The sequence below is a fragment of the Phyllopteryx taeniolatus genome, chromosome 20 (genome assembly GCF_024500385.1).
Source record: "Phyllopteryx taeniolatus isolate TA_2022b chromosome 20, UOR_Ptae_1.2, whole genome shotgun sequence".
NCBI classification, from domain to species: Eukaryota; Metazoa; Chordata; class Actinopteri; order Syngnathiformes; family Syngnathidae; genus Phyllopteryx; species Phyllopteryx taeniolatus.
Window position 1 is genome coordinate 7,678,352 of NC_084521.1, and position 25,613 is coordinate 7,703,964.

The 25,613-nt window shown below is 39.4% G+C and overlaps 2 protein-coding genes across 5 annotated transcripts; both read left to right on the forward strand.

Annotated features, from left to right (window-relative positions):
* The first annotated feature begins 148 nt into the window (after positions 1-148).
* Positions 149-2,701, forward strand: chchd7 (coiled-coil-helix-coiled-coil-helix domain containing 7). The gene is made up of 4 exons (XM_061758266.1): positions 149-305; positions 823-882; positions 987-1,085; positions 2,488-2,701. The coding sequence occupies exons 2-4, from the start codon at positions 829-831 to the stop codon at positions 2,590-2,592; spliced, it is 258 nt and encodes an 85-aa protein (XP_061614250.1). The 5' UTR covers positions 149-305; positions 823-828; the 3' UTR covers positions 2,593-2,701.
* A 258-nt stretch (positions 2,702-2,959) lies between these two features.
* Positions 2,960-23,988, forward strand: arhgef4 (Rho guanine nucleotide exchange factor (GEF) 4). Of its 4 annotated transcripts, none has more exons than XM_061758261.1 (14): positions 2,960-5,274; positions 5,978-6,547; positions 7,617-7,742; positions 7,831-7,960; positions 14,824-14,972; positions 19,509-19,688; positions 19,911-20,111; positions 20,355-20,534; positions 20,615-20,847; positions 21,022-21,151; positions 21,269-21,400; positions 22,018-22,261; positions 22,805-22,882; positions 23,121-23,988. In XM_061758261.1, exons 1-14 carry the CDS (start codon positions 5,194-5,196, stop codon positions 23,276-23,278), a joined length of 2,592 nt encoding a protein of 863 aa, XP_061614245.1. In that variant the 5' UTR covers positions 2,960-5,193; the 3' UTR covers positions 23,279-23,988. The 4 variants fall into 4 exon arrangements, with proteins under 4 accessions (XP_061614245.1, XP_061614247.1, XP_061614246.1 ...); XM_061758263.1 differs by having other exon boundaries at positions 2,960-3,565; XM_061758262.1 differs by lacking the exon at positions 7,617-7,742.
* The last annotated feature ends 1,625 nt before the right edge of the window (positions 23,989-25,613 follow it).

The following is a 25,613-nucleotide window of genomic DNA, read 5'->3' on the forward strand; positions in this document are numbered from 1 at the left end:
ATAGGTTAAGAGAATGTACACGCCTGGCAAGAAACTCATAGGGTCGTTAGGTTGCCAGTCTGTAAGGAAAGCATTTAGGGGATTCTATTGGCTGACTCTACTGTCAATCTATTAGGACAACATTCAAGCGGATGCTATTGGCTGACGATACTGTCAATCGTGTGTTACCTCGTTGTTGTTCTTCCTGCTACACGCAGACGTTTCGTTAGCATGAAGATAACACTAAAATCTATGGATTCTGGGACATAATTAGTGAAATATTGACTGTATTAAAGCGCCCCTTCCCCACATTCTTCACGGGTGAGGTAAGTTGAAGGAATTGCATTTCTTCCTGCCGTTTTACAACATCTATAAACCAATATTACACGTGGAAGCAGAGGTCAAATCCTCTCCAGATTCAAATAAAATGCATTTTATGTACATTACTGGCTACTGTGCTCCTCTGTCGATTTCTCAGTTATCGTGTGTTAACAGTCTTTAGTATTTAAATTTTTTTATGACGACTTTGTAGTTTTACTCTCTACATTGGAAATAAAGAAGAGTTACCAGTTTATTTTGTTCTGTGAAGAAGCTAGTAGCTTTATTCATACTAGTATCAAATCAGTTGACACTTTTGGCCCCCCCTGTCATTTTGGAAGCAACTCCTTACTCACATAAAGTAACACACACAAAAACGAATGCTGTCTACATGCCTGTATGTGGCTTGTTGTGAAAAGACTGTTAAACAACAGAAGTACATAACAGGCTGAACATGCTTTAACACTACTTTTTACCTTGCTAGAAGTGTAGCAAAGTTTTTTTAAATTTTGTGCATCTTCACAGGTACAAATGGACAAAAATGCCAGAAAAGTCCGGAATCAAGACATAAATCCTTGCATTGAAGTAAGACTTTAATCATCCTTGTCAGATGTAAAATCTTTTTGATACCGATATGCAGTTTTAACCATGTTTGATTCATTTCTTTTGAATTATTTTCTTTCCTACAGGAAAGTGATGCTTCTCAAAAGTGTTTGGATGCTTCCAACTATGATAGGACCATGTGCACAGCCTTCTTCCAGAGTTACAAAAACTGTAGGAAATATTGGGTACGTATGCATTTACTTTTACTAAAGTTTACTGGGTCAAACCTGGGAGCAGCAGTTGCTCAGTCTGTAAGAACTGTACTTTTGGACCAGCATTTTGAATCCTGGACAATAGAGATGTTAGTTAGCTTTTTTTTAGGTTCCCTTGCAGCCCCCATTATAATTTAATCACTAATAACGCTGATTATAGCTTGATTAAATCAAAATGTCTCCTTAAAATTGTAAACAAAATACCCCATAATGACAGAGTGAGGTGATGTTGTTCACATTATTTTTATATGCAAGCATTGTTAGGCTCCAGTGTGAATGCACTACGATCCCAAGGTGACCTGCGTGCGCAGAAGACATATTTGTGATGACACACACAAGACAGTTCAAACCATAAATACATTACATTACCCTTTGAAAATAAATGGCTTACAGTACAGACGATTTGATTCAGAAACCTGCACCTGAAGTGCGCACATGCTGTATATGCACATGCGGCAAACTCTCTGTAACGTCCACTAGGAACCCAGGCTAAACTTAACCCCTCCCCGACATACAAAGCTTGTCTCTCACTCGAGATGTATCGCTGTAACACACAGTACTTCAGTACAGTACTTCCGCGACACTGTACTACTTTCCTGCTTAGACAGGATTTCGGTAGCATCTTGTGGCATTTTAGAGCATTTCAGCAAGAGCACAAAAAAACCTGAATAGCTGGGGATATGTTCCACAGCAAAATACAGACATTGGTGAATTTGTGCATTGTGAAAATGGAGGGAATTACTGTACTGAACATGAAATGTCTTAAAAGCAAATGTGCTCTGTCTAGTACCTGGGCTGTGATGTATAAACATGTAATTAGACTGCCATCTACTGGCATTACCCGTATCACAGCATTTTTTTCTTCCAAAACTGTTCCGGTGTACAAAGGCATACAGATACACCATACTGGATGACCAAGTAGTAAAACAGAACAGGACAACTTAAAAAAAAAAACAATAATAAAAATTAAAAGAAGATACAAAAAGGTTTGGCTCCATGACATCACATGTACTTCCAGGTGGCAAAAGGTGAAGCTTTCTCTGATGTTACCACTAGTAAACAAATCCTTACGTGTCAGTTGACCAAGGCGCGGTGCGGTTGAGAAAATAGCCACTTAATTTGTCCTCCTCACCCGAAGGTTCCGCTGGATTTATTTAAATTTTTGAAACAAAGTTCATGGCATTGTTTCTATTCATGTCAGCAATAGTGAATTACTTTTCTGCCACCCAGCAGTGTCTTGGTGCCCATTGTTTACAAACATTATGAAATGGGCTATATGTTTTAAATTAAACCTTTGTAGCCTCGTTTTTTATTATTATTATTATTTTTTTAATTATTTATTTTTTTTGCTTATGCTGTCTTTCTTTCTTCACAGCACAATATAATGTTGCACCGGAGAAGAGAGGGTGTCAAACCTGACATGCCCACTGCTACAGAAAGGCAGGAGATGCTCTCTGCTATTGGAGGGAAGCCATATTGAGGAGCCATGACGTTTATAAAGAGACACCAGGGGGATGACGTACACATTCTGTTGATACTAAAACACTGCACTGAGACTCTCTGCAAAGAAAAAGAAACGTTGTAAGCCAGTTGTTTTCCTGAGTTTTTTAACCAATGTGATAGCACAGTGATAAGGTACATCTAAGCATATTGCTCTTGTAAAAATGAATGAAGATCCAGTAAATATAATGCAGCTTCTCGATCAAAACTCTTTTTTTATTTGTGCGTTACAGTTTAAAAATTGGTTGGAGAAGCTTGAGGTCAAATAACAACAAAAAAATCACTGCTTATCAAGACCTAGGAAGGAACTGTCAATGGTTCAGATCACCTCTGGTTCTGTGTGTGTGCAAAATTCAAACAAAATTTGTATTATAAAGTAATTTACAATTCCAATATTTACCCCCAAACGGACATTACATTTGATGTTTGTGCCATTGTTATACACACTGTATGCATTCCACAGACAACATGCCCGACTCACAAAAAGTACAAAACACACACAGATTGCAAAAAAGCATAGAAGTGGACATCCTTAAAAAATGGAAAAAACAAAACAAAAATGCTGTTCCCATTCAGATACTTGTGAGAGAACAGCACAGTTGTGCACATTTTTTGTGAGTGGTTTATTGTCATTATAAATCCCTCCAAAATAGAATTTTTTTTTACACTGATGGAAACCAAAGGTAAAGGCTCATTTCTTCACATGTAAAGGTCAGTCGTTGTCGTCATCAGTTCACAGCATTGTTGACAGATCTGTTCCAAGCGGTTGGCCATCAAATCCCTCCACGCGAATCAGGAGGCAACATCATTGCAGATTGGCAGGAGCCATTGGAGCCGGGTCCGGGAACGGTCCTTCCTTCGTCGACGCCTGTCCTGTACAGCCAAGATACAAGTGCGCTGACAGTGGCTTGAGTCTCCATGCTGTGCAGTTCTGGACTCCTGCTTCATACCTGGTGATTGAGCAGGTCTTGAGAGGCCAATCAATCAGAGGCCAATTAATTAAGTAAAGACTATGGTGAACAAACCAATTCTGAGTATGTGTATGTTAGTTGAAATTTTAAGCAAGAAAACTGCTAGTTTGCACCTGGTCAGGTTTTATGTTTCTTGCCCAATGCAAGCTAAAATAGGCTATGTGACCCTTGACAGGATTGTCTAAAATGTTAAAGGATGAAGTGATTTGCAAGAAAATGTGGAAAGACAATGAACACCAGGTATTTGTAAGGGGTAGGAAGGGAGCGCTGCCCCAAAAAGCAAAACTGCGATAAATTGTGCCCCCCTCTAAAAGGAGTGTAGTTGTAATTGTGTAGATCGCAGAAGATGGTGGCATAGGCCTACTTTTGTCTAAATGAAGTCCCTCAAGTCATTTCAAATTGTTTCCTTGTCACAAAGATGGCCAAGGTGGCACCAAAAGTGAGGATTTCTTTTTTGAACAAATAATGGAGGATAAGTTCCAAAGAATAATCAGTGAATAGACAAATTTGCGAATGCCAAACTGTGAATATGCGGTGGTTCTCTCTCTGAAGAGGGAATACATTATTTTTGTGGTTCAGAGTGTCATAATTTATTTTATTATTATTATTATTTTTTATATATACGCAGGTGATTTTAATCAAGTGATTCTGTTCTGATTAATTTCAACACCTTGTCTGTTGGGGATTGTGTAACAGTCTTTTTTTCCTTCTTTTTAAAAATGGTCAGTTCCCAACTCCACCTATTTTGCAGGGGTCATTTTGACACCGTCAGGCACCCTCAGATCTCACGCCAAAAATTGCAGGCCAAAACATCACTTCGCCTAAAAGCTGTTTGCATGGAAAGAAATCATTATTCGATATCCTTGCTGTAGAACTTAAGGTCATGTTTTTGTATGCTCTATGTCCTCAGTAGTAAGACAATTCAGCACTACTAGTATGCTGAAGTTGTCCTACTTGCGGAATGTCATACAGCAGTAGAAGACCATAGTACAAAAATGCAACTAGAGCACTGTCGTCATTTTACTAGTGCACTGACTTGTCTTACTAGTGACGGCCCATGTAATATAGATTTTTTTTTCTCTCCAAATAATGATCGCATTAGGTAAATAGTCCTTGTGAATAAATAACTTAAAATACTGTACTTTAATCAATAGTTTTCTGTTGATTGACAGTTTGTGGGCCCCAATGAACTTTGTTTGCAATTTAAAAATCATCAATTAATTTTGCATGAATTGCTTTCTTCAATGGGCTGAGTCGTTATTCCCCCCTTGACCTTACAGCCCTGTATTTATAGCACGGCATCTTAGTGTCTGTCCTTATTATCAGAGAGATCACTGTGTACATGCTTTTTCGGGGAGGATTAAGCCTCTGTAGGAGGATCACTGCAAAAAAAAAAGAAAACATGGTGGGAAATGCTTTCTACTTGTGTACAAAAGAGCCTCAATACTACTGAAGAAGGAAGAAAAGGATAATTATTTTGAAATTTTAGTGAAAGGGACCTAAACCGTGATGTAGGGAGGACCAGGGAAAGCTACAGGCATGGAGTATTATTCTTGTAGTCTTAGTGAGTCTGTACTTTAGTTGTATGTGTCTACATCAAGTGTGGGACCATGGGAGCAGTGCTAAGTTGGTTTTCTACTCGCTTTTACATTTTGGTGCTGGATACAGCCTGCACGTTGATACACATAAAAGTAAGTGGAAGGAAGCATTTTATTTGCAGAAGTTGTGCATTATGCTCATTTTGTCTTCTACAGCTTGAACTTCAAATCATTCAAAGCACAAATAATGTGAAAACATTCATGACTTATGTTTTTTATTTGGTTTGTAAAAAATTGTGATTGACTGATGTCAGGGTGAAAATATTTTAGGCTTGTAATGCAAGCTGGGTAAAGCATTTTCAAGTGCACTTTTTATCCCTTAGATGTATCTTATCCCAATGTATATAAAGAACATTTACTATGAGAACGTATTTAGCTGGGACATAATAATTGTGTTTCTGTTTAAAAAATATTTTCAAAAATAATGACTACAGTATTTCAGCAGTGGGTAGATTGATTAGCTAATAAAATATTTTATCCAAATAAAAGTCTGTGCAAGATCTCCTTGTCCATCTGCTCCAAACACCTCTCGAGATCGGATTGGCAAGTCACTCATTCCAATTTCATTGTGTCTCCAAGTAAAATGAAAGAGTCCTGAAAGGGAGTCCAAGGTACATGTTTTTGAAATATGGAGGGCAGCCGCAATACCCAGAATCTTTGAATCCCTGTAAAGTTAATTCTAACACTAAACCATTAAATACGTTTAGATCCAGAAGGTCCTTGTGGAGTACTTTTTATTGCTTCTCAAAGGCAAACATGCACTAATTTCATGTCTTTTTATTTTTAATCTCCTCAGCCTAAAGAATCCCTTGAAGAACCCCCTCAACTATTTAAAGGATGTGGGATAGAAGATTGTGGCTTAGGTGATAACTTCTTCAAACTAAGCCAGAAAACGGGAGATGGAGGTTACACTTCTGAATACCGTACCAACTGTAAGGAGACCCACACAATATCAGATTCAGGTCTTCGTCATGAGATGGAGGATTCTCTCAACGGCCTGGTGCAACTTGAGGACATCAAGGTTCAGCAGGCAACATCTGAAAGCGTCTGTATTGGTCAGAGTAAAACCAGAAGGATAAAATCACTATCTATTCAGCACAACCAGAGAAAGGAGTTTGCCATGTGTTTGGGAAACAAACACAAGGATGCCAAGAAACACTCAGACAATCCTGCTATAGGTTTGAAATTCAGCACCAGAGACATGTGTTCCATTGATAGCCAAAGTTATTCTTTTGCAGAGAACCCAATATTACGACAAGGCCAACAACAATCAAGTATCAAGGTTTGCATTGGATACTGTGGAATAATGGAGCCAAATTGTTTACATGTACAAAGTGCAAACAAACCTGGCACATTTAATTCAAAGGTAAATATCCTGCTTGACACTGACAAGGAAAGGTTTTGGAGAACATAATCCCATCATAATTGTGGGATTGACAAAAATGCTCATCAATTGTATGTAGAGAAAAGCGAGTTTAACAACGGCCCAGTAAACAAACATTTTAAAGGGAAAATTTAAATGATTCAGAATGGATGCATTCTATTGGGCTTTTTTGTACAAGTATTTTGGTAAAATTGTTACACACAATCTGAAGATAAGTAATGTGATCTGTGGACAGTAGGTCAGTTATGGCAGCATGGTAGCCTTGGCTTTCTCAGGATGTTTCAGTCAATGTCTGCCTTGTTTCTTGACCCGTCTTGTTGTCTTTTTAAAAAACGTGTATGGCAGTCTACTAAGGCTACAGTATATGACAAAGAGGGCATTCAAATCAAAGCAAGGTGTAGGTTTAGGTAAACGGTTTTAGCATTTGTGGTGCTTCCTACATTGTGATAAAATGCTCTTGGAGACTTGCTACCCAATGTGTTCTGCAGAAATGATGTAAATCATTGATCAAGAATGAGATGAGTTAGCACAATATAGGACACATCACCATATAGACAGTAATTGTAACAACCACAGTTAGAGCGATAGCATCTTACTCTGCATCAGCTGCTCGAACTGCAGCTTTGAGCTTGATCACATCTATCAAGCTCTTTGGTTTTCCTCTTTGCCACCTACCTGGCAACTACATTTCCAGCATCATTTACCGATATATCCAGAAGGGAAAGCCCTTCTCTGCACATGTTCAAACCTTCTCAATCAGGCCAGTCCATCTTCAGTCTCCAAACTTTCCAGTCTATCCTGTCCTGCTGATTACGTCATTGAGGAGCTAATCCATCCTCTTCAACTCTCCCAACTCCTGTCTTTTGTCGTAATTGCTACCATCTCCAAACTATACAACATGGCTGTTCTCACTATTGTCATATAAAGCCTTCCTCTCATTTTAGTTGGTGCTCTCCTGGTGTCACTTTCATTGACATACATGTACATGTACTCTTTCTTGGTGCGACTGGCCTTCGTTCCTTGTCTTTCCACTGCACACCTCCACCTCTAGGTTCTCTTCCTCCCAGTCTCAAAGCAGATCACAATGATATCTGCAAACATCGTAGACAATGGAGACTCCTGTCTGAAAGCAATCAGAACCTCTGTCTCTGGCATCTGCATGTTAAAGCACATTTGCGTCAGTGTACATTTTACTCCGTAGCACTCTGTAAATTGAGGATATCGATGAGGACAGAACTGTACAAATTTGATTCTCATTCTGACAGACTAAAACCAGAGTTACCAGTGGACCCACTAAGGCGTTCGGACGATTGTCCCTCAAGGATCATTGTTTCTCACACAGCACCCCGGTTGGTCTGGATTGTCTGGGCAGGAGAAGACACATTTCAAACTTCTGTAAGTATCTGTTCACATTTCATCTCTAATATCACATCCTCTTCTTGTCTTACACTGCATCTCTCTTAGTAGAGCTCAGTGCTGCGTGGCATGTTGTGGCAGAACGTAGTACTACACTGAAGGCACGCAACTCTAGATTTGGGCTTGTGGAAGTATTGAAAAAAAAATCTATCTATACACAATTCCAATGTTGGGGCATTGTGTTAAACATAAATAAAAACAGAATACAATGATTTGCAAATCATATTCAACCTATATTTAATTGAATACACTACAAAGACAAGATATTTAATGTTCAAACTGATAAACTTTATTGTTTTTAGCAAATAATCATTAACTTAGAATTTTATGGCTGCAACACATTCCAAAAAAGCTGGGACAGGGTCATGTTTACCACTGTGTTACATTACCTTTTCTTTTAACAACATTCAATAAACGTTTGGGAACTGAGGACCCTAATTGTTGAAGCTTTGTAGGTGGAATTCTTTCCCATTCTTGCTTGATGTACAGCTTCAGCTGTTCAACAGCCCGGGGTCTCCGTTTTCATATTTTACGCTTCATAATGCGCCACACATTTTCAATGGGAGACAGGTCTGGACTGCAGGCAGGCTAGTCTATTACCCGTACTCTTTTACTACGAAGCCACGCTGTTGTAACACGTGCAGAATGTGGTTTGGCATTGTCTTGCTGAAATGCTGAAAATTTCAGCATTAATGGTGCCTTCACAGATGTCTAGGTTACCCATGCTATTGGCACTAACACAGCCCCATACCATCACAGATGCTGGCTTTTGAACTTTGCACTTTGCATCAGTCCATCTTAGATGAGCTCGGGCCCAGAGAAGCCGGCGGAGTTTCTGGGTGTTGTTGATAAATGGCTTTTACTTTGCATAGTAGAGTTTCAAGTTGCACTTACTGATGTAGCGCCCAACTGTATTTACTGACATTGGTTTTCGGAAGTGTTCCTGAGCCCATGTGGTGATATCCTTTACACATTGATGTTGGTTTTTGATGCAGTGCTGCCTGAGGGATCGAAGGTCACGGGCATTCAATGTTGGTTTTCGGCCTTGCCGCTTACATGCAGTGATTTCTCCAGATTCTCTGAACCTTTTGATGATATTATGGACCGTAGATGATGAAATCCCTAAATTCCTTGCAATTGTACGTTGAGGAACATTGTCCTTAAACTGTTAGACTATTTTCTCACACACTTGTTCACAAAGAGGTGAACCTCGCCCCATCTTTGCTTGTGAATGACTGAGCAATTCAGGAAAGCTCCTTTTATACCCAATCATGGCACCCACCTGTTCCCAATTAGCCTGTGGGATGTTCCAAACAGGTGTTTGATGAGCATTCCTCAACTTTCTCAGTCTTTTTTTGCCACCTGTCCCAGCTTTTTGTGGAACATTTTGCAGCCATCAAATTCTAAGTTTATGATTATTTGCTAAAATAATAAAGTATATCAGTTTGAAATTAAAAAATCGTGTCTTTGTAGTGTATTCAATTAAATATAGGTTGAGCATGATTTGAAAATCATATGTAAGCTATTTATGTTTAACACAACGTCCCAACTTCATTGGAATTGGGGTTGCACATATATATATATATATATATATATATATATATATATATACTCCCCCGGAGAAAATTGGCACCGGTGTTTTCATCTCCACACATGTAATTGCCAGCCATTGACATAACCGAGCTTCAGAAACCCCCCGTGAATACCCCGGTGATGTCATCCTATACTGAAGAATTAGAGAACGAGAGAGGGGAGTGAGAGTAGCGGTAGCGAGGGAGGGCAGTGTGCAAATAGGGTGGAGAGAGAAGCAGAAGCAGAGAGCGGAATGGAAGCAAGGATGGCTTGCTGTAACTCTTGTTTTGTGCATGGGAGTAGAAATAATGAAGCCGACAGCTGAAGCTTAGCTCAGCGGATAGTGCAGCCTTAGTCGTCTGTCTTTGCGCAGTCTCCATGGTGGCAGAATAAACGACTTGCTCAGCCACCGAGCTTCATTTTGGATCGCTCACTCCAGTTCCCTCGCTTGTTGTTTGTGTCCGCATCAAAATGCGGACCCATCAGACCTCAAAAGGAAGTGCACCCCTGCCCAAGGACAGTTGCGGTAGCAGTGGAAGCTTAGGGGAGTCGCCGGGGTCTGACTCTAATGGAGCATCCCTGACAAGCGGAATGGTTGACAGCATGGTGGACACTGGTGCCGAGGTTGGTGGCTGTATCAGGGGATTTGAAGGTAGCCTGAGCGGTACTTTGAAAGGTGTCCTGTCTCGGTACTGGAGCTTGGAGAGTCTCCACTCCACCACAGGTAAATGAGCATTAACCTTTCCCTTTCAGTATTTATTCCAGTTTTGAAACTTAAGTTCAGTCTCATCTCCTACTCGTGATACGCATCATCATGTCGTAATGACCAGCGTGTGGCAACAGGTTGACATGTTGTCATGAAGTTTATGTCTTCTTTAGGAATACATGGACAGAGACAGTGTCTCGCTCCTTTTTTTGTGTTGGCCCAGACCTTCACAGTTTGGATCTTCTGATTTCAAAGTCAATCTGATATAAAATGGCACGGAATAGTTGAGGTCATAGGTGAAATTGCGAATATGCTGTCACAGCCTACGGTTTACCAATTAAAAAGGTGATAACATTTCAAGGTTAGAACAGTGAACTCTCGTTTATTGTAGGAGATGTTCCAGACTCCCACGCGGTAATTGAAAGTCCACATCCAAAACCCACTTTTTAATGTATTTTGTAACACCTGTTCGTACTCTGTCAAGAAATGGGAGACTATCGTATAACATCACTTCGAGGAACTGAGAAGAAAAGTAAAGACTTGCTCGCACACTTCTCGAAGTAAGGTTCGAACTGTTTATTTGTCACTCCCAGTTGTTTACTGTAGAATTGACACATAAAACTAAAGAGATTTAAACCAAAATGTTCAACTAAACCATGTAATTTCGTCTAACACAAGTCCACTAGCTTAATGCTAACCTATACAGTAATGCGAAACGCCATAGACGCGCTAATAGAAATTAGCATAGATACGGTAATTAGAAACCTTCAAATAACTGCTTCTTTTACACATACAGCAACACATACAGTGGATAGAAAAAGTCTATACACCCCTGTTTTTAAGTAAGGTTTTTTTTTATGTAGAAAAAAGAGACTAAGATGAATAATTGAATCACATTCAAACCCATGTTAAATAAGAGTCAGCCCACATCTGCCACCGTTTAAAGTACCTCCGATTAACTCCAAATAAAGTTCAGATGTTCTAGTAAGCTTTTCATGGCATTTTTTGGCTTTCGAGCAGAAACCTGAAGGATTTATACTAACATTGAAGGGGTATTTGGAGCCGTTTATAATTCCCTCCATCTTGTCTAAGACCCAGTTCCCTTCGAAGAAAGATAGCATGATGCTCTAACCACCATCCTTCTCTGTAGGTATTGTTTTTTTCCGGTGATGAGCAGTGTTGTGATCTTGCCAAACATACCTTTTGGAATTATGGCCAGAAGATTAAAACTTAGTTTCGCTGGACCACAATACGTTTAACCACATGTGTTTTGAATATTTTGTTTGAAATTTTAATGGTTTGATTCAGTCAAGAAATGTGGAAGGAGAAGGTCAATAAGTAAAACATCTTTTAACTTGGGAATTTTATTGAGGAATTTTGGGAATGTGATAAATCGTATTATGAAGTTTTTATAAATGTTTTTCCCTGTCCCTCGTGTATTTTAATTTTAAACTTGTCATTTAGTTCTGTGAAAACCCCCCAAAACAAAACAGATTTGAACCACACTGAAAAAGGAACAAAAACTATTTGTTACAAAGAGTTGTGTTGCCCCAAAATATGTACAGTACATAATGTCAGTGCAACAAGACTTTGCATTCATGGAAACATTTTCTGTGTGAAATGCTAACGGTTGGAGGGGAAGCTTGTCTAAAAGCATCAATCAGAAAAAAAAAATAGAAGGCACAATGGTCTCTTGGATATAGGTCATTGTAGAATAGCCATTCATCCTGGGTGACTTCATGCTCATGCACCTCTACTGAGTTTGAAGATGAAAGGACTCAAATGTGCAGATATTTATTAAAATGGTGAGCCAAAAGAAGCCAACATTTTTATGTAACTTTCCCTGAAGTGCACACTTGTATATTTCTGAGAATTACATTGCAAAATGGGTTCTCCTTTTTTTGTCTGTTATCTCTCACTTTAACCAGCATTGTACAAACCCTTCAGCTATCTGTTTCCGTTATTAATCTTGTTGCTGTAACCGAAACAGTAAGAGCAAACATAAAAAAAAGCATAAAAATAGTGTTCCTGTAAAACATGTTTAACAGTCATGAAAAATGCAAGGGTTATCGTGACAAACAAATGTGACAAAATAACTATATTGAAATTTCAAAATACAATGTTTTGTTACTCCTGTGTGTCTTATGCATAGAAGAATGTAGAACCTTAAGTACTCCTTGAGTCATTGCACAGAGGCTAAAAAAAAAAAAATACTGTGTATGCAGTTCTTACACGCATACTGCAGAAATGGTTCCATTTCATACAGATCATTTTGGTAATAGTCGAGAGTGCTTCCCACCGGCGTTTGGCTGTCTTTTCTTCCATGTCGCTTGCTTGCCTCTACTTGCAGAAGTAGAGCCCAGAGTGTGGAAAAAAGCGAGTGCCCCTAAAGACAAGGAGGCGTTTTAGTTCGCTCGGGCAGCAACACATACACTATCCACTATTTCATGATATGTCCCCTTTTAGGATAATTCACTGCCATTGACAGCAACGTGCGTCAAATATGCATGTTCACTGGGAGCGCTGGCAGTGAATGAGTTTTAATAATTGATTATTGAAATGTATGAATCAATTCAGAATTATTCACATGTGCATTGAGACGGATCTAAGAATCAATTATTTTTTTCCACACCGATTAGCTTTACGCACCACCGTAATGGATTTAAAAAAAAAAAAAAAAAAATCAATCTAAGTGTTCATTTTCCATGCCCTGAAATCACATTCTTTGGACAGATGAAACCAAGGTTAACTTAAGAATGCTAGGAAGATAAAATATGGCACAGGACAGAAACAGCTCATTAGCCGAAGCACACCACACCATGTGTTAAAAATTATGGAGGCTATATTATGGCATAAATTGGTCTTAAAATGTGATCTGATCTTCATTTAAGTCACAGCAGTATATAAACACTTCTACTAATACCAAACAAAAAATTATATGTCTACATGTTTTCACTGAAAACAGCATGTAAACGTCACAGTGCAGGGAACAAAAACTACAGTTTATGAAACTGTGGATTTAATAACTGGTTGAGCCACATATGGCAGCAAAAAGTTCAACCAAATGTTTCCTGTAGATGCAGATCTGACCTGCACAGCGGTCAGGAGTAATCTTGAACCATTCCTCTGACATTTCGTTGTAGGACAAATTTTGAAATTTCATGGGGGTGGGGGGACGGGACAGAAAATTTCCTTCCAATTCTGGAGTGAACCCATATACTGTATTCGAAGAAAGAGACAAAAAAAAAAAAACATCAGTTGGAACCGTTGCTGAGCTTATAATTGGTACCCGTTTTGTTTTTAGAGCACATATTATAAATGATTGAAGAATGCCCAGTATTCATCAATTGCCACACATTACATCACTATGAGTGGTAAAGCATTTTTTTTGTAGCAAACAAAATCTGTAAATTCTGTATTGTTTTCATTAGTCCCACACTGTCCACACATTTCCCCCTGGTAACAACTGCTAAGGCCTTGTTGGTGATGCCTATGATGAGGTGTGACAGCAAGAGTATTTTTAGCTTCTTTGATAGGTAGCCACGAAGTACAGACGTTTTGTAGGACGTTGAGATAAAATGCAGTAATAGCTCTGCATAATTAGAGCCGCTCTCTTATTTGAAACACAATATTGAGCCCTCCATCCATTTCCTTCACTGTAGCAATTTTCTTGAGGCCTGGGGCCTATCATAGCTGAATGGTGGGGGGCTTCACTCTGGACACATAGCCAGTCTGAGGCCATTTACAGGTCATTTCAGAAATGGAGGAAAATTTTGGTGCTAACATTTTTGAAGAACAGACCATTCATTTGATAATTTTACCAAGAAAGACAGGTGATAAACCGTCATATAATTTCATTCATCCAGCTCAATCTTCAACAGTAGAGCTCCACTTTATAAGATATATTTTATTTGTCAGATCATATATTTCGCTGTTTTTGGTGCAAACTTGCATAAGAAAAACATATGTAAAAATATTGCTGACTAAATCCTATAGAACTAAATAAATAAAATACAAATGTTATTTTTAGTGCTACTGCAAGTCAATAGAGTTTTTGCTCAAGCGGACATGCTAGCTGTGTCAGCTGCCGTGCGAACTGGTCAAAAACAAACCTAGCTATATAATAATAAAAGAAAAACTTCAGTGTCTTTTTCTGATAACGTAACTGGTTTGCATTGGATTAAGTGACACAGTCCATTAAAGCTGAAAACATTGGAAAAATAGAAAAGATGATTTATCTTGGTCTATCAGTGGTCAGAGCAATTAGCTTGCTGATGTCATTCCTGCAAAGATGATGTCAATTCTGAGTCATAGAGCTCACTTTTCTTTCTCTTCCTCTAGTTCTAGTCAGCTAAAAAGGTTCTTCTAACAGGGTGGCATGTATTTTACCTATTTTGCATTTTAAATAATATTTAGGTATTGCTAAAAGTATGTTTGAGTCTTCAGCAAACCTAAAATAACATGCAAAGTACATGCAATATTTGATGTGTGGCACACATTTGATTGAACTGTAATTCGCCATGTTTCTTTCCTTTTGTCGCTTTCACCCGAATTCCCTCTGCAGCGACTTTGCCTGAAGGGGCCTCCCAGAAGTCGAGGTCTGGAGAAGAGCTGGGCAGTGAGGAAGACTTGTTGTATGAAGAGTTCTGCAGTTCCATTCACTGTTTTGGACATCCAGGAGGAGGTGGGGGAGAGCAGCTGGCTGTCAATGAGGTATTTCCTAATCTTTTTTTAAATTTCCCATCAGACTACCGACAAATACATACTTGTGGAATGAAGAAATGCATATCATATAATCATTCAAAGCAAGTATCTATGTCACAAGACTTTAAGGTAAAAGAACATGGAAATCTAAACCCATGTTCCAAACTTGGTGACAATGTCATTTTATATGGCAACCTTCAAGACTCTCGGTAACTTCAATTCTTGAACATCACTCACGACAAAGCTAACAACACTCATGTGACGTGGAAACATAAACTCAGATGTCTTATTGTAAGTGGCCAAACATTTGCACACAAACCAGGACAATGATAAGTCTCTCATCTCTTATCAGTGTGTTTCCTTCATTTCCACACACTGCTCTGCTAACTAGGATGTGTGTAATAAGTGATAAAATTATCCATCCATCCATTTTCTGAGCCGCTTATCCTCACAAGGGTCGCGGGCGTGCTGGAGCCTATCCCAGCTGTCATCGGGCAGGAGACGGGGTACACCCTGATCTGGTTGCCAGCCAATCGCAGGGCACATACAAACAAACAACCATCCGGACTCACATTCACACCTACGGGCAATTTAGAGTCTCCAATTAATGCATGTTTTTGGGATGTGGGAGGAAACCGGAGTGCCCGGAGAAAACCCACGCAGGCACGGGGAGAACATGCCAACTCCACACAGGCGGGGCCGGGGATTGAACCCGGGTCCTCAGAACTGTGAGGCTGAAGCTCTAACCAGTCGTCCACCGTGCCGCCTGATAAAATTTTATATCCACTGTATAAAATGAATTGATGGATTTCAATAGTTTTACCCAATGAAAACTGTCCACTGTGCTACAAACATTAAAAAAAAAAAAAAAAAAAAAAAAAAGCTAGATTTTTTAAATTTTTTACAATTCTGAAGCTTCATTTTGTATACCTGGGGATTTTTTTTTTTAATCATTCCAATTTGGCAGGGTTGTCAACAACACTTTTCTCCGTTGTGTGTCAAATTTACAAGACATTAGTATTTTTACCTGACAGCGACTTTAAATGTAAAATTGTACACCATTGCACATGTGCACATGCACAAATGATTTCCTTTGAGATTCCATTCATTGTTCAGCTCTCTTCTCCACTACATGCCTCTCTACCCAACAACCCACCCCCACTCCCACCTCTCCTCATCAGAGGTTGCTAAGGCGCAGCCTCAGCCGTTCTGGTATCCAATGTACGCTCACATACTCTACATCCTGATTGGCTGCTGGCTCTGCAAGGGTGTGCACAGAAAAAAAGAAAGGACAGGAAGGCAAAAAAGGAAAAAGGACGATCCTGGAGGGCTCAGGCAGAGCTTCTCCCGCAAGACCCCAGAGCATTCTTTTTACAGCTGGGTGGGGAACAACAAAGGATCATTTTTATATTTTGGATGTTTTTGTATCAATGGAACAGGAGGAGGACTACCACTTAAAAAAGAAGAGTATAGACACATGACGGACAATAAGAGATATGAGCATAAACAGTCGAAATGCAACATCCCTGTCTGCCGTACGTCCTGAGATTTTGAGCAGCAAGAAGAACACGAGGAAAAGCGGTGCAAGAATTGAGAAAAGAAAAGGAGGGGCCGTTTGGTACGTAGCACCGCGAAAGCCACAAATAGCTCCACAATAAGCATATTTTCTCGAAGCCTCCACGAGCAGGCCGGGGCTTCAGTGAACGTCGGCAAAGTGGCAGGAGGAGCAGAAGAGGAGGCATCGGCCACAACCGAGAGGGGTGAGAGAAAAGTGCCGAGGGCCGACGACGAAGACGGGCGAGAAGAGGGACGTGAGGACGCGGTGTGGTGTGGGGGGTCGGTGCTGAGGGGAAGCAGACGGAGGAGGTGTGGAGCCCCGAAGCCGGAGGAGGCGGACACCACAGAACTGATGGCTCGGGGCAGCGGTTCGGGAAGGTGGAGCAGGCAGAAAATGGGATTTGTCAACACCGTGCTGCGATGCAACCTTCCGCCAGAGACACAAAAAGTGGTTGTTTTCTTCATCATGATGCTGCTCATCATAATCAACGTGGTGCTCATGTTCCTGTTGGCCTTCCAATAGAACACGGACCACACCTCATGCTTTTCACAAAACCAAAACGAGAATGTTTCCTTCGATAAAGGACCGCTGCCTTTTTGAGGAGCTCCGCTTCTGGGCTTGATGGGTGTCCAAAACGATGAAACTGGTATAAGGCAGAAGAGAATGAATATCCTTTATTTTGAGGTGGGATGATATCCGTTTGTGTCCAAAACACACTGTTTGGTCAACCCAACCTACTCTTTGCCTCTACATATAACGTCCATTTCACTGGCAAGTGCTCAACATCGCTCAGATTTTTTATGTATTTTATTATTATTTTTTAAATCCTTGCTGTTCAGAGATGCTAAAAACAACAATATGGTTTTCTTTTCAGTATGGTAACAATTTAAAATAAAACTAGTGCTTTGCCACCATCTTGTGGAATCTGTAGGCAATTATAAAAATCTTTGTTGGGGTTGTCAATTATTTGTGCAGTTTCGCTAATACTGGGGGAACTCACATCCAACCAATTTCTCTGCATATTTCCACTCTTCTGCCTTTGCTTATATGACAAATGTTACTATACGGCGTGTGTCAGAAAAGTACCAGGACTAGCATCACAAAAGATACGTTTCAAACCCAAACTACGAGTTTTTCACTTCAGTGGGGCCAGATGATCAACCGGCACATCTACAAAGAGTTCCTGCGGCTTTTGCTTCATTCAGTGCGCGAGAAGAGGCGAACGTTGCGGCAGGGTGACTCGTGGCTGCGTCACCATGACAACGCGGATGCTCACAATACCCCGAGCAACGGTATGCTGGAGCAAAATCTCTGCTCAACCGACCTGGCTCTGTGATTTTTACTCTTTCCCATCTCAAGGGGATCCGTTTTAAAGACGAGCATGACATCCAAATGGCCGTGACATCAGAGCTGCGGAGGATCTCGGAAGAATCCTTCCAGGAGTTCAAGAAGGAATGGCAGAGAGCCAGGGAGAAACTTGTATTGGATTTGAAATATATCTTTGTGACACCAGTCCTGAAAATTGTCTAACACGCCTCGTATATATAACCTGAAAGAAATTCCACTGAAACCAGCCGCAATGTCTTTATTATTTATACTAAGCAAAATGCAAAACTTCATTTTCCAAGACACTGCAAACAGACACTGTTTTATAACCCAGTAAACGTGAGAAAGAAACATTTGAAATGTTTGTCGGAGATATGCTGTTGTTTCCTGGTCTCGGGCTCCACTACTGTGTGCTTTTTTTAATCTTCACTTTGTCTTTCAAGGTGTGTGATACATCACTGTATTTGTGTGACTGACAGAAGAGGAATCTTAAATGGATTTCAAACTTGTTTTAATGTAATGAAACAATAAAAACAGAGTTTGAAACGATTTGTCTTTATTTTGTTCGTGTGTTACATTGCAAATTCAGGTTGTTGATCCGTATGACATTTATGCCTCGGTGATGATAGATGATGACCATCATCTACACATCTAATTTAAAGAATGCTGTGTATTCGAATGCAAAACTCCATACATTGCAATTGCAGGAAATCTGTTTAAAATAGAGAAGCTACAGCAGATAATGCGAGATATGTAAACTCAGACTTACTTTTGAATATATATATTTTTAATTTATATAATTGATATTTTTTTAGAATTTATAATTGATCGTTTTTTTTAAAAATTTTATTTTAATTTTATAATTAATATAATGAAGGTTGGTCATGTAGTTCTGTCCAGTATTCGGACAGTGACAGTTGTTTTTATAATTTCGTCTCTATATACCATCACAGCAGATTTGAGATGAAACCATTCAGATTTGATTGACGTGAACTTTTAACTTTAATTGAAGAGGTTTTACAAAAACGATTTGTCATTTGCGAATTACAGCTAGTTTATGTACATTGCATGCATTTTTTAAAAGGAAATTTGAAATTCAAATCATTGTAAAATTCTGAATATCCTACCAGATGTTTTGTTAGGCTTTCACTGCGGCCAGTTCCTTCGGTTCACTTTTGTCTTCAGTCACGGAAAAATAAGGCCTATTGGCTTGAAATCATGCCACTGGCCATTGTAGAATAATACAATTTATTTTCTTTTAAAACATCTTCAAGTCAGAGATGGCGTGTACAGGTTGTAAGCTGAAAATAATGACTAAAAGAATAAAGACAAAAAATATTTTCAATGGTGAATGCAGCACTTCACAATTCGTGATCGGATGTACAGCATGTGACACATGCAGTGAACACATTAAATAAAAGCTTTTTGTATGAACACTGTTTCTTTTCATATATCTTTTTTTCAACTCACTGAACGTATGTCAGAGTGACAGCAATTGCGGTAGTCAGCATTGCTTTATTGCCATACTCATTCTAACAGGGAACATGCTGAAAGCACCACAGTAGTATGCACTCACTGTAATCTCTGCTTTGAAGTAATTCCTCATTCCGAAACACATTTGATCTCGCTCTATTGTATCCTCCTGTGATGCTTTCCTGCAGCTTATCAGCGATGGCAATGTGGTGTACGCAGAGGCACTCTGGGATCACGTCACCATGGATGACCAAGAGCTCGGCTTTAAGGCTGGTGATGTCATCGAAGTAGTGGATGCCACCAACAAGCAGTGGTGGTGGGGTCGCATCATAGACAATGAGGGATGGTTTCCGGCCTGCTTTGTTCGGGTGAGTCAAACTGATGGAAAGAAACAACAACAGCAAAAAAACAACTGGCTGTGATCACCAATGATTTGAGATTAAACGTTTTAGCTCGAGCATGTCCTTGGCTCCATCTTGGTCCAGCTTGGCTCAGATGACCAAAATTGAATAATTCCAAACATAATTTGTTTATAAATAAAATGAATTGAATAAGATGTTTAATTTGTGCATTGTGCTCTTCCTATTTAGTTGCGTGTGAACCAGGACGAGTCTGCAGAAGACTTTAAAGCCCACCTGGAGGTGGACCAGTCCACAGGAGGCAAAGAATGGGCTCTTGGATTGTTCTTGGGACCAGGATTGCCTAGCAAGGAGCACATGAGGGCAAAGGTCATCAATGAGATCATGAGCACAGAGCGAGATTACATCAAGCACCTAAAAGACATCTGCGAGGTCTGCCTCAGCTCGTAAAAATCACACTTTACTGAGATTTGATTTTGCTGAGACATTGTTATACTTTCACCCCACAGCGCCAATGTTTTACAATTATTTCTAGATATTAGTATGTACCCTCATACTCGTGGTTCAACAAATTGTTCAGTTATTTTTCCTTTTTTTTTTTTTTTTCCTTTTCTTGGGGGAAAATCAACCCCGAAAACATAGTCTGTAATTCTTCTCTTGTCTTTTAATCCGCAGGGTTATATCAAACAGTGCCGCAAGAGGACAGACATGTTCACGGAGGAGCAGCTTCACACCATCTTCGGCAATGTTGAAGAGATCTACAAGTTCCAGAGAAAGTTCTTAAAGATCCTAGAGAAGAAGTACAACAAGGAGCAACCACACCAGAGTGAGATTGGCTGCTGCTTCCTTGAACATGTAAGCACACACAATTGGGAATGAGAATACCATTACTATCCAGCCAACTGTAACTCCTCCTACTTCTATTTTCCATGCAGCAAGTTCATTTTCAGATCTATTCTGAGTACTGCAACAATCATCCCAATGCCTGTATCCAGCTATCCTTGCTTATGAAGGTCAGCAAGTATGTGCTCTTCTTTGAGGCCTGTCGACTCCTCCAAAAGATGATTGATATTTCTCTGGATGGATTCTTGCTCACACCGGTTCAGAAGATCTGCAAGTATCCGTTGCAACTAGCCGAGCTGCTCAAATATACCAATCCACAGCACAGGTGACTGAAAGCATTAAAAACATTCAGACACGCGTTCAGACACTGTATATAAGTGTTAATAATGTAATGATGTAGTTAAGCACTACGGATACTCCCTTGCACTGTTCTTAAAAAGACATGACTACATAGGATTTGGTCCCAATCCAAATTGCTTGTTGCTGTTTTTTTCCTTAGGGAGTACAACGATGTAGAGGCTGCCCTAAACGCAATGAAGAATGTGGCCAGGCTCATCAATGAGAGGAAACGGCGTCTTGAGAATATTGAAAAGATCGCCCGATGGCAGAGTTCCATAGAGGGCTGGGAGGTATGCTCCATAGGATATTTGTTTGGAAAAACAAAACAAAACATTTTTTCGCCTTCAGTCGAACAGTAGATGGATTAAGTAGCATGACACATTTTGTATGCATTTATTTCTGTGCAGGGTGCAGATGTATTAAGCAGGAGCTCTGATCTCATCTTCTCAGGAGAGTTGACCAAACTGTCTCTACCACATGCTAGGAGTCAGCAGAGAATGTTTTTCCTCTTTGACCATCAGATCGTGTATTGCAAAAAGGTTAGAGCACTGCTTTCGTAATACCACTTGGCGAGTCAGCACCATTGAGACCCTGTGAGTTTCTCAATCAAAACATGAAGATCTTATTGTGCGTAGAAAACTGTGTGTAGAATATTTGGTTCAGTTTCAGATACCGTTTCTCTGTTATTGGTTGGGTGCATTGAATTCAGATATAAATTGACTAATGCAGGTTGCAACCCTATTGCGCTGATATGATCTAATACTGGTCATAGTTAAAAAAGGAGCCTCACCACCACCGATGACAGGACAATAATTTCAGTCTAGTGAAAGGTGTAGATTGGAAGGTATATGTATGGGGAAAAGAAAAACAAGGAAACACAGGAAAAGATTGGAGGACACTGGTGAGAGGGACAGCGGAAAAAAAAACAAAAGGTGTTATACGGTATAACAATGATAAGAATTTGAAACGGTAATATTAACCCTTTGAAATTTTATCCCAGTTTAACCATTTCCTCCCTAATTGATACAATACAGGTACAGGAGACAGTACTAAGGATAAGATTTCCTAAACAGTGCCATATAGTTGTGATGAAATGTGGTTACATTATCATAGGAGTAAAAATAAATAAATAAATCGTTCTTATTCACCATTATAGGATCTCTTGCGACGTGACATGCTGTATTACAAAGGTCGGCTGGACATGGACCACATGGAGATCATCGATGTCGAGGATGGCAAGGAGAACCACTTTAACGTCAGTGTGAAAAACACCCTGCAGCTGCGCTCACTGGCTGGCGATGAGGTTCACCTCCTGTGCGCCAAGAAGCCGGAACAGAAACAGCGGTGGCTTCGAGCCTTCGCCGAAGAGAGGAGGCAGGTCCAGTCCGACCGGGAGACAGGTCTGATGTGTTACATGTACCGTTTCTGTTCTCTTTTAAGAATAAATATGCTAATGCTAAGGGACAAGTATTCATCTCACAATTACAGCCGTACCTTGACTTATACCGTTAAGTGCCAGTAGTGTCCAGTAATTACACTTTATAAAACTAGTTTATTTCTTTACATTCTCTGTATAGAACGCTCACACCTTACAATTTCTGAGGGACAATTTCTAATCTTGAATGACAACACATTTGGAAAGCACAAATGCTGCACAAATGCACCTGTTGTCCCAAAATATTTTCAATGCCAATTGTTACTAAAATATTCATTTTGTGACATCACAGTTTGAATTGTACAGCTACTGTATGAGCATTCCCTTAAGAGTAAGGTCACACAAATGTGACAAGGATATGTTTTTTTAAAATTGTATTTATTGATTTATTTGTTTACTGCCAGTCTACTGCTTTAAAACTAGTGGTATCGCTTAAGATTTACAGGATACACGCTGATTTTATGAATGAACTTAATGAACAGGCTTTTTTTTTTTTCTTTTTCCAAAGGTTTCACTCTCACTGAAGACCAGAAAAAACAGGCCATTTTAAATGCCTGCAAAAGCTGTCTATCTGGGAAACCCAAAGGTAGAAACCAAGCAAAATCACGGAAAGGATATTAATTGGCTTGTTGTCATAGTGTAGTTTCAGTGTTCGGGACAGGAGCAAAAAAAAAAAAAAAAAAGCCATTTGTAGGCTACAGTTACATTTTCTAGTGCCAACTATAATTTACACATCAAGTGCATGTTTCTGTATTTTGCGAATTATTTGAAATTTCTTCCAATTCTGAAATGATCCATAAATTATTTCATCTCCGCTTCCTCAGTGGTGAGCAGACCCTACTACGATTTACTCCTGAGACAGAAACACCCCTCCCTCCCCACGGCCTTACCACAACAGCACGTCTTCATGCTGGAAGAACCCAAGCGCAAAGCCTCGACCTTCTGGCACAATATCAGCAGACTGACGCCCTTTAAAAAATAATACGTCGTAGCAAACGAGAACAAACGGAAGGGAACAGATGTTGGTTCTGTGGTTTATAGAAAAATGTGTATAGTTAAATATGTTTATGATGGAGGACATTGGAAAACTTTACTGATTAACCTGATAGAGAAACTTAACTTTGGGACTAATAGTACTACAAGGGTCGGTGCTGCTCCCTGCTCCTTGTCAACAAAGTTATGTTATTTCCGCTAATATGTATTTCCACTACTACTATGATGTTTTTGATTGATGCCAACTGTTCACAGTGCCAGATGATTTTGTTTTATATATATTTTTTTCTCTGTCAAGTTTTAGCAAAGGGTGGCTGTTTTTAAGTTTCTGGAGATTTTTTTTTTTCCTGTGCAAAAACAAAACTATTAGACAAGCGTAAGACAGTGATCTTCAAAGATCAGCAGGTGTACTCAGTAGTAGACATGCAATGTTAAATGTGAAGTTATTTCCCAGTACTATACATTGCAACTCCCAAACAATATTTCTGACAGTTGTGCGTTATGGCTTGGTTCATTTCAGTTGGGTATTTTGTGATCTCGATTCACCAGTAACCTACCAACTATTAACTATATGGCTATCCATGTACAGATACAGTATGTAGTACATCTTCGTACACCATACAATACATGTTGTGAAATGACTGAACTAAAAAGTTGTACAAAGGCTCAGATTAAAATAACCCAAATTATGTTACACAATTACTCGAGTCTGATTATTGAGTCCTACTTACAGTATGCCCACAATTTAAATGAGGGAAATTATTGACGCTACAACAACACACATTGACATACTTGTGGGTAACCTGATGTTCAAGAACAAAACAAAACAAAACATTGGTCACTGAAAATAACTAAAATTAGGACTAATAAAAAAACTCAGCATGCTATGCAAATAAAGTTATCACTCGTGGCGTTTATTATTAATATGGCCATTTCTAATTTTGCTCACAATAATGTGTGCACCTGAAAATATTTAGGACTTCAATCGGTGTATAGACACAAAATCTTAATCGAATAGATTACTATGGTGACTAATGATTATTACAAAATCTTATCTGGAAAATAAGACATTCATCACTGTCACTGTTATGGTTGATGTTTGACTTGCTACCTCGTCACCAGGTAACTGTTGTCATGGCAGCACCAACAGCAGGTAAGTTATTTTTATGGCCAGACGGTGGCAGAAGAGGAGCAGAATGGATTTAATATGATTTAGCTAAGAAATGACTTTTGAAAATTGGCTTTCCATATATGCATAAATAAAGTTAATGCGAACTTAGCTTAACGTCTAGCTTAAAAATAAACATGTTTCATTTGACAACATTTATACTTTTTATAAGAAAGATTAAAGAAGAACAACTGGCTTCATAATAAGCCAATATTATAATATAGGGCACCAATTTCCAAATTGTCACTAACACACCATAACAAATAATAAATGCTAATTTATAGGTAACATCAAAGGAAAGGTCACTTACTTGTCATATCTTGTCGCCAATTTTCAGGCCGATCCATAAAGCAAATTTGCACCACTTTGCATCATGATGGTGAGTTTTGGAGCTTTGTGTTTGTGAGGTGACGATTTGTAGAAATGTTTCTGCATTTGTATATGTGCTCTGGCTTTAGAATTCCCGTTGAACTTTCTCTGCCACTGTAGAAGAGAATATTTTCTGGAGCTAATCGGAGTAAATCGAAAGCATCTAGCTGACAATTTATTACAACTGCCGGGGGGTTCATGCCATTCCCGTGGGATTTCAACGGGATTACAATTGGTTTTGCAGTTCATCATGTGAGTGGGATGGGACGGGAATACATATACATGGGTATGGGTGGGATCATAAGTGTCATTGCTTTCCTATACAGTACTGTATAAATAAGCAGTTGTTGTACGACAACAGTGGTACCTTGATTTACGAGTTTAATACGTTCCGTAAACCAAGATGGTTACTCGGTTTACTCGTTTATCAAATCAATTTCCCCCATTGAAATGACTGAAATATCATCAATCCATTCTAGGTCCCACCCCCCCAAAAAAGGCAACTATTTTGCTTTTTAATTTTTTTTTAAAGAGAAAAACAGCAGTGTTTTTATAAAAAACAATAAAATATACTAAAAGAGAATGTAAAACAATGTTTTTTTAATTAAGTGTAATTACTGTGCTGTACTTACTTGCTTATAGCAAATAGCATTTGGTCACTTAATTCAACACTGTGGGATCTGATAGGACAGGGGTGTCAAACTCATTTTTGTCACGGGCCACATCGTAGTCATGACTTTCCTCGGAGGGCCGCTACGACTGTAAACCCATATCAATGAAAGATTAC